The 9,480-nt window shown below is 52.3% G+C and overlaps 1 protein-coding gene across 3 annotated transcripts in view; it reads right to left on the bottom strand.

The window, feature by feature from the left end:
- Nucleotides 1-3,836: 3,836 nt before the first annotated feature.
- The window catches only part of SLC6A6 (solute carrier family 6 member 6), an 83,449-nt gene continuing 77,805 nt past the window's right edge, over nucleotides 3,837-9,480 (bottom strand). For all 3 annotated transcript variants that reach the window (XM_082747951.1, XM_082747953.1, XM_082747952.1), the window contains one exon: nucleotides 3,837-8,386. In XM_082747951.1, coding sequence (XP_082604077.1) covers nucleotides 8,246-8,386 — 141 coding nt within the window. In that variant the 3' untranslated portion in view covers nucleotides 3,837-8,245. The remainder of the gene's footprint in view (nucleotides 8,387-9,480) is intronic.

The raw sequence follows: 9,480 nt of genomic DNA, 5'->3' as shown, positions 1-9,480 counted from the left end.
TGTTCATCTGGCAGGCTCTGAGCCACGGACGGAATCTGTCTCTCTTCTCCGGTTCTGCGGTCCCTGCCCCAGTTGGAGTGACATCTAGGTCTTTCTCCATGTTGGGACTCCCAGGATGCCCAGAGGAGCCCCACTCAGTAGGAGTTGTAAAAGGCTGCTCAGCTGGGAGAAGAGGAGCCTAGGAGCTAGGGAGCCCAGCTCATTGGGAGTGTTTTCTCCCAGCAGAGCTGTATAGTTGCAGAGGAGGAGTGAGCTCCCTGTCACAGAGGTGAGCAAGTTGGAACTTGATATCCCCGGTGCAATCACGGACTGAGGTGTGAGGCGTCTGGGCAATGGGTCCACACATGCTCAGGTAGTTAGTTGCCCCACAGGGGGAGCATTTAGGGTGTGGCTGGGGGGGCAATTTTTCTGGACAGCCTCCCACCAAGAGGGATGCCACTCAGGGTGGGAGCCTAGCCCCTTCCCTTCTCCAGAATTCTGGTGTTTGGGGTTTGCTGGCTTCCCCACTTAAGAGGCTCTTGAGCTGGGGTGACTGAATTCCAGGAATCATCAGCTTATTGATTCTGAAAGTGAGTGATTCATTTCCACCTCTCTGGTCTGAAGCCTCCAGGATTTGAGATCTGCAGTTCTTCGCCCTTTGGGCCAGCTTGGTGTCAGGCTTTGGGCTCTCAGCCCCTCCTGCTTTTGTTGGAGGGGTAGGCACAGATCTATATAAATATACCCCTCTCAGGCCAGGCCCCTCGCGATCTGAGGGAGTCATCTGGGACAAAAGACCTAGGAGTTTTTATTCACCTGCCATTTCAGTGGAGATGGGAAGACCATAGAGGTATCACATGGAAGATGATATATGTCCTCTCCAATCTTCAATCCCATGAAGGAGGAGAGACGCAGAGAGGGAGGCACAGAAGCAAAGGTAGGCAGGTAGGAGAGAGGTGAGCCATTCTCACGCCCAAAGGTGACAGTGTCCAAAGGGGCCATTTAAGAAAGTTTATTCCCACTTGAAATCTGGAACACCAGCATTCCTTAAAGTCATTGTCCTCCTTTTCCACAGACCAGAAACCTTTTTGATTTTGAGAAGGGCAGAGGCCTGCACCTGGTGGTCTGGGCTGCAGCCCCAGAGATGGAAGTGGGCAGTCTGGATCCCCAGGTCAGGTCTGGGGATTTGCTTTGCTCTGAATGGGGGTCTCAGGAAAATGGGGCATCAACTCCCATCTGCATCCTCCATGCTGTGGAGGCCCCCAAATGCTCTCCCACTTGAAGGACAGGATGGGGAGTCAAGAGGCTTGTTCTTTTTGCTCTGGGTTGCAGCTTGCTCGCTCTGTGACCCCTCCCCCTTGGTATGACCCTCTCTGGACAATCTAGGGGAGGATAGTCTCTGAGCAGGTACGGGCCTCCCTGTCAAGGCCGGAACCATGCCCACAGGGCACCCTGCCCACTCTCTGCCCAAGGGCCTGCATTCCCTTGTCTTCTCCCTCCACTTCCCCGCTCCCTGCCTTCCCTGGGGAGCCTTCCATGCCAGGGCTGGACTGCCCATTGCCTCTGCTATTGTGGATTCCTGTGTAAACACCCGCCCTGGGGTGAAAGGGCACTGCCTTCCCCCCCAGCATAGGGGCACCAAGCAAAAGCCAAGGGCCCTCAGCTTGGGGGCCACAGAGACATGGCCACTGGAAGCTGCAGCTGTGTGAGCTTGGGCAAATTGCCCAGCCTCTCTGGGCCTCTGGCAAGGGATGGGGCTGGACAGTCCACACTCCCAGGGCCTCTCAGCTCAGGAGAACTGCGTTCGACTGAGGGTGAGGGAAGCAGTAGCCCCCCCCCCCGACTGGTGGCCCCCTGCCTCCTCGGGCTGAGGCCTCTGCCATCCCCCCTGATGTATGCAACCAGGCCACCATTGGCCCCTGGCGTGGCCAGCCTTCTCATATGCAATATTTCCTCTGGCTTCTCATGGGGATCATTGATCCCAGACTTGACATTCCCCGATGCCCGTCCCCGGTGAGCATCCTGCCTGCCTATGCATTTTGGGTACAGCTCCTGTGACCTTCCCCTTCCACCCCCAAAAGCTGTATTTTTCTCTGGCTGAGATTAGAGCATATTCCTTGTAAAGTATTTTTCTACATGGGGTTTTCTTAGGGCTCTCGGGAAGCACATGCCAAGGGGCTGCATTGCCAAGGCCATTTGGGGTCTGGGGCCCGTGTATAAATCTGTTCTGCAGGGGCTGCAGGGACTTAGGAGCTGGGGGTGGGTGAGGTGCTGTTGGGATGGTTTTTTTTTAAATAAAATTATTTAAATGCAACTAGACTGTGGTGTCTGTTTTTGTTTGTTTTGTTTTTTTTAAATCATAGGCTGGCCATAGTCAGCTTTGGTTTAGAGGTGATGACATCTTCCCTGCTTTTAATTCATTCATCCATTCTGTAGGTCTCCTTGGGCTCTGCATCATTCCAGCCCCTGGGAAAATGAAAACAACATGAACATGGCAGATGAGGCCCTGTCCACATGGGGCTTAGATTTTAATGGCAGACAGTGAACGAGGCAGCAAATTGTAAAGGATTATTTCAGGAGGTAGAGAGTGCAGTGAAGAAAAAAACAACCCAAAAAACCCAGTCATGGGCATAGAGAAGAGGGTGGGGGTTGACGAGAGCTGTAGCTCAGGGGTCAGGAAGGACTTTTCTGAGTAAGTGATATTTGGGGTGAGACCTTAAAGACAGGAGTCTCCTGTGGAGACCAGGAAGAACTGTCCCAGGCAGAGGGAACAGCCACGTGCAAGGGCTCTGAGGTGGGAATGAACTTGGTGGGTTCCAGAAGAGAAAGGGGACCCAGAAGCAGAGTGGGGAGACCAGGTGGGAGGTGTGCAGGGCCCAATGGGAAGGGTTTGGGTGGGGACTGTGGGTTTTATTCTGTCTGCAGGGCGAAGCCAAGGAGGCAAGTGGGTGGCAGGTCTGCTATACGGAGCCCCTTTGGCTTGGGTATGGCCCTGTCTTCATAGGACAGCTGGGGCATGATAAACCCTGAGGTCACGGCCAGGCCTCATCCGGGAACCACAGCTGTGTGTGGACTGAGGAAGAGCTTCTTCCCATCAACTATGCAGGATGAAGTGAGCGCCCCATCTCCAGAGGTGTGCTAGGCTAGCTGAACCACACTGAGTGCAATGATGCCTTTGGGCTAGGGAAGCCAAAATCGAGTTGCGCACAGGGCACGGCTCCTCCTCCTAGAGCTGGGCGATAGCTTCAGGACCTTTCAAAACAGGAGGGAGGTGTGGTCAGGTGGTTCCCTGGAGAGACGGTCCGGCCCTACACACCAGCTGCATGCAGGCATGTTCCTGCATGCTTTTTTCAGAATACTCTGGACCCTCCGACAGCCTTTGGAGGTGGCTCTGTTATCATCCCAATGTTCCAGGTGATGAGAGTAGGCACAGAGGTTAAGTAACTTGCTGTGAGTCACAGGGAGTCAAGGATGGAGCTACAGTTTGACAAAATTTATAAGGCCAAGGCACATCAGGAGGAGGAAGGTGGACAGAGTCCATCAGAAAGGCCAACAGCCAGCAAAAGAGCTGGGGGAGGGGTATATTATTCTAACACCATCTATAAATAATGAGTTACTGGGAGATCTTTTTTTTGGTCATTCAGGAAGTTGGGGAAAGGACCCAGCAGGCTTCCGTGAAGGTGCCCACACTCATCAGTAAAATCACCTGCCCTCTGACCCCCCTGAGGCTGAGCCCTAGTCTGTAACAATGGGCTGGGTACATGATTCCCAAAGCAGAGGACATCTGAGCCAAACACTTATTTTCTGGGGTCCTGAATGTCCTCCCTCCTGACAGCCTCATCAAAAGGAATGCACACGTGTTGGATTTTAAAAAGGAAATGTTTATTTTCATGTTATAAGGTGATTACAAACTCCTCTAAAAAAAAGCAAAGATGAATTTAAAATATCGATATACATATTTATCTAAAAAGCAAAAGAGGAAAAAGGAAAGCCCTGCAAAATACAGGGATTCATATCATAAAACATTTATACACAAAAGCTTGTATGCTGCAAGACTGAATTACACATCAAGGATCTTATTCAGATACAAATGTTCCTCCTCAGAAGAGTCTCGTTGGTTGTTTTTTTTTTATTTTTTTTTACAAAAGTTTAAAATATCTTAAAAATATTTTGAAGTTTTAAAAAAAAGTCCTGATGAGCCAGACGTATTTCTGGAAGGAGGCAAGACCCACGTTCTCAGCTTTCTCTTGTGCTAAATACAGAGTCACAGTTGCTAGGGATTCGAAAATTAATTGGGGGTGGGGAGGAGGAGAAAGAAAGAAATGGAGCCAACATCTCAGTTTGAAGCCGGATATATAATAAGATGCTCCATCCCTCGGGGAACTGTCAGAACATGTCTGTAGTGACACCCACAGAAGAACAATGAAGCACAGCTTCCTATTAAAACAAGAGCATTCTGAGGGCCAGGCATTAACAGGGTACTGGGGGTGAGGGAAATGTGGTTCTCTGGCTTCCAGGGTGTTCCCGCCCCTCTCTGAGTTTGGTATTTGGGATGTGGTTTGGTTCATGCTTGTTGAATTTGTGCACAGTGCTATTTACAGGATCCACATGGACAGCCCAGCCTGGGGCTGCCTGACACTGGGTCTCAGGGGCAGATGCAACCTCATGGGACCTCGGTGGTTCTCTCGGATCCTTCCTGGCCTGTGTCTGAGGCTTGGGGGAAGGGAGGCACCTCTGCCTTAAGCACTGGCTGCCCAGAGCATTGCCCCATTCAGAAGAGCAGTGTTGGGGACATGCTGGTTGGGCTCTGGACCTCTGTGTGGTGGCAGCTGGGAAACACAGATCACCCCGTGCTAGGCTGAGGTTGGCGAACTCCCCTCGTGCTTCAGCACCTTCTCTGAGGGGGTGCACTGGGCATCTGGAGTGAGAATGAGGGCACAGAGGTCCAGAGGGGACTGTGTATCGCCCCGAAATCCTCCAGGACCACTTCTTGCTGCCTGGGAATGTCATGCATGGCCTCAGGCTCAATCTTGCCTAAGGGATTCTGCCTCCTGTACACCCACTGGGTGGCTTCACTGGGTCTCCGTTTCCTCACATGCAATCGGGATCTCAATTCCTAGCTTCAAGGGCTGTTGGGTGCAGAGCCAGGGTGAAAGGGTGCTGCCTCTCCTGCTGGATGGCGGGCGGCCACCTCTCCCACAGAGCCACAGTGGGAGGTCTGGGTGGCCCGAGGATGGTGAGAGGGTGGGGGGTGCTGCTCTCCTCGTCCCTGAATGCTGGGGGACAGAGCTCTTTCCTTTTTCATAAAGGCTCGTCTTTGGTCTTCAGGGAGAACACTGGGGAGCTGCACTCACCACTCGCCACACCTCCCCCTCCTTGGAGAACCTGCCACTGGAACTGACTGGAGACAGTCTGGTTCCAGTCCCTACTCACTGTGCCTTGTCTCTTGCTCACTCTGGGCCTCATTTCCCCCATTTTACAAGGGTGCCAACTGGGGTGACACTGCTCACGCAGGGCGGTCCACTGGAGGGACCGACACGGCCCCTGCCAGGCTCAATGAACCACCTCCCTGGGTGAGATTTATCCAGAGCCCCTTCCCCATTCCTGCATCCTCAAAAAGTCCTTTAACCATCTCCCTTGCATCGCCTTCTCAGAGCAGGCCAAGACTGCGCTACGTGGGGGCACCGGAATTTCTAACCCATCCCAAGGCAGAGAGTGGGCGGAACACCTGTTCTCCAGAGACAGGAGGACCAGAGTCATGAGCTCCAATGACAAGTTTCCTTTATGTGGAGACATATAAAAGTCACGCATCATTACACCTTGTACTCACAGAGCCAAGTTCTGCAGATACACAAGGGCTAGGGGAGTAGACAAGAGGGGCCGATTGGAGACAGGTGCACTGGGAGATTGTCAAGGAACGGGCTTGGGGAAAGTGGCTGACCTTCCTTCCAGGCGGGGCCTGGGGACTTGGTCTGTATGTATCTTTGGTCTAGAATTTGGTCTTCGAATCTTGGAAGAGGCCTTTCTCAGGCCATTTCCAGAATGTTGCAATTTGCCTACCAACCCAAAATACTGGAGCTTTTCACCGGAGGAGAGATGTTGTAGCCTGAAATGACCACAAATGCCTGGGCAGCCAGAGCTTGCCAAGCCCCCCAGATCCCCACACATCACCTGTCCCCAATTGTCGACAGTGGTTAGTTTACTAAGTTCCATGAGACAAAGGAAAAAAGGTCACATTGCTACTCAGTAAAATTAGGAAACAACAACAAAAATCAAATCAGACACAGCGGCAACCATAAATACATAGAAAAACAGGAACACAGAATTGTTAACAGTTTGGAATAGAACTGGGTGTTGTTTGGCAGAGTATATGCTTTGGAAACAGTGAAATGTGAATGCTTGCCAAAGAGAAAAGGTTCAGGACTGCCTCTGCCCCTTGGGACGGGGGACACTGGAGGCTCCTCTCCTCCCGAATCTGGGGAGAGGGTTCCGGGAGTCAGAGAACCCAAACCCGAGCTGGACTTCACTCCCCACACTCCACGAGGCAGTCACCGTCGTTTGTGCGTGACAATGTTTCGGTTTAAGTTTAGACTCTGAACTTGAAAGTGACAGTTCAAATGGCACAGTTTAGGTCCAAATGGGGGCTTCAGGGGAGACGTGTCCGTCTCAGCATTTTAAAGGTGCAGTACCTCCTCTCCTGGTTCAGAGAGGGATGCCACTCTCAATAGGGCTCTTGGTCAAACCAGATCTGGGGTGCCGGCCCCCCGAACAATCCCGTCTTTCTAGAAAATGCTCCCTCACCTCCTCTCCTCGCTGCCCCCAGAGTGCGCTTCTAACACGGGCTACTGCAGGAGTCATGATGTGAAGAGCTGTGCCATCTCCCAAGTCAACACCAAGGGCCGCTCTTGTGCCTGAATGCGGAGGAGGGTTTGGGAGCACTTTGCCCGGATCCAAGATTCAGGGAGTCTCCAAAAGCACTCTTGGCACTCCCAGCTAGGAGATGGGGCAGCCCTGGGCGGGCTGCTTGTCAGGAGTCTCCCAGCCTCTGGGAGATGAGGACAGAGCTGAGGGGGAGAGATGAGGAAAGAAAAGCAGCCCTCCCTGACACCAGGCCTCTCTGAATGCCTGGGTCCACACCCTTTGGTCCACTGGCTCACCCCTCGTCCCTCACCGAATACATCATGCTTCTCTCCTACACGCAGCTGCGAAAGGTGCCAGCTGGGGAACGGCCAGAACCTGAAAGAACCCCATTAAAATGCAACAGACCCATCAGTGTGAGGTCTGGAGCCCCGAGACCGCTGGCTCCCGCTGGGCTGGTCTTAGACCTCTACCAGGATGCTCTGGGCAGCAGCCGAGCGGTCGGCCTCCTGAAGGCTCCTGAATGTCCGGGTGTCAGCCTCACCAGCCCTCTTGGGGGCTCTGGCCGCTCCCCATTGGGCAAATGGTCCTGACACTCCCTCTGACAGTCCTTCTGAGTATCCACTCTCGATCTCAAAGTATTAGGTGGGATTTTGCTCCTGGTGCAGCGGTTTCTAGAGAATCTGACTCTCTGTATGGCCCCATCTGTCTGCTTTAAGTCAGTCCCTTCATCTGAGGGGTTGATTCATTATTTTAGCATCTCTCTTCTTCGCTAAGACAAACGTAATGAAGCATCTTCTTGTGGCCCTTCTTCCCCTAGCCCCTCTGGGTCTGGCCAGCTCAAGGGGCCTCCCCCTCCCCAGCTGTATGCTTCTATTTGAACCAGGTCGGGAAGGTACTACACCTTTAAAAATGGGGCTACTGTCCAGGAAAATTCCACCCTGTGTTTCTGGGGGCAGAACTTTCTGCCAGCTACGCAAGCACCGAAGAATTGCTTTTGAAAACGAGATCTATTGCTGGCAAGAAGATCAATTCAAGTGGTAAAAGAGTGTGACAATCTCTAAATGTATATATAATTATATGTTAAAAAAAAATACAAAGAAAAATTTACCAAGTTCCCATAAAATACATCTAATTCAGTATGAAAGCTCTGCCTCGCCCCGGACATCTGCCGGTGGGTTTTCTTTTTGTACAAAATATCTCCAAATCAAAACAAAAATACGCACACGCACAATACCACACCCACACCCATATGCACACATGCGCGCGCACACATACACACACACAGAGTAACATTTTCTGTGACAATTAAAAAAAACAATCCTAGTGCAAATAGAAAGCTCTGTAAACCTGGTCCTATGAGAATCTAATGTTAGTAAACAGCAGGGAAGCAGCCCGGCCGCCCAATAGCTCACATCATGGTCTCTACTATGATGTGGGTGGGCTTCATGAGAGCGCCATTCACGGCCAGGCGGGAGCTGTAGGGCGTAGCCCCCTCGCGCTCCACGGCCCAGCGGTTGGGTTCCCTTGGGGTCAGCAGGTACTTGAGTCTCTGGAGAAGGAAGGAGACAGAAGCAGAGAGGAAAGTCAGGCAGCCGGCTTCCCCTCTCTGCCGCCTCCCACCTCTGAGTCCCACCTGTGGGTTGTTTGGCCTTGGACAAACTAGTAGACAAACCTCTCTGGACCCCCCACAACATCCACCGGCAAATGAAGGAGTTGAGCTAAGGTGCTTCTAAGGTCCCTCCGGGCCTTGAATCAGGGCAGAATTCCTGTCAGCAGTTTCCTTGGCCAACCCCCTGCTTGCACACCTCAGGGACAGGGACCTCACACCTCCCAGCTCTGACTTCTTTCTCCCATGAAGTTGAAATATGCCTCCTTGTAATTCCCATCCCCCGACTTCTCTGACTTGCAAGGCAGCCAGAGTTTTTGCCATTCGTAGGCCAGAGGCTGGATAGCTGTTTTGAGCCTCATATGGCTCCCACCTTCCCCAAGGAGAAACTCTAAACTCCTTGGCCGCCTGCCAACTGCATTTCCGGCCTTCTTTCACTAGGGTTCCCCCCGCTGTCACCCCCGTGGGTACCCGGTTCTCCCTACTGGGAGCTGGGAGACCACTGCCCATGTCAGAGCTGCATCTTCTGACAAAGACGCAGGAGCCAGAGATCAGACTGTGTGACAATCATCCCATCACTTCTGGGCATGGTGAGTTTTGTCCTCCTTGGCTCATTGCCTGATCATGGACTCAGGGAGGCCAAGACCTTCCCAGGATACTCAGGAAGCCAACAGTGGAATCGGGACTGGAACTCAGAACTCCTGACTCCCAGCTCCTCTCCCGGCAAGTGTCCATTCAGAGACTTTCAGCTGGAAGAAGTTGTGAAGAAGGAGCCGCCTTACTTCCTACTAGGCATTTACATTCCATTTAAGTATATTACCATTTTTTAAGCTGCTTATTAAAAGCTACTGTTATCTACTTGGAAAATCCAGATTGCCATCTGCTCTTAAAAACTTGGAAGATCTGGAAAGCCCAGGGTCACACATTCCCTCTTCCTAACAACAGGCCACAGTGGAGCTGTCTGCCGCAGCTCTGGAATCACCTTCTCCAGGTCCCTCCCAGCCCTGCCTGAGGGCTTCCCTCACCTGGGTTCCCTG

The sequence above is a fragment of the Mustela nivalis genome, assembly GCF_964662115.1.
Source record: "Mustela nivalis genome assembly, chromosome: 1".
Classification (NCBI taxonomy): domain Eukaryota; kingdom Metazoa; phylum Chordata; class Mammalia; order Carnivora; family Mustelidae; genus Mustela; species Mustela nivalis.
This window is presented reverse-complemented; position numbering and strand designations above follow the sequence as displayed.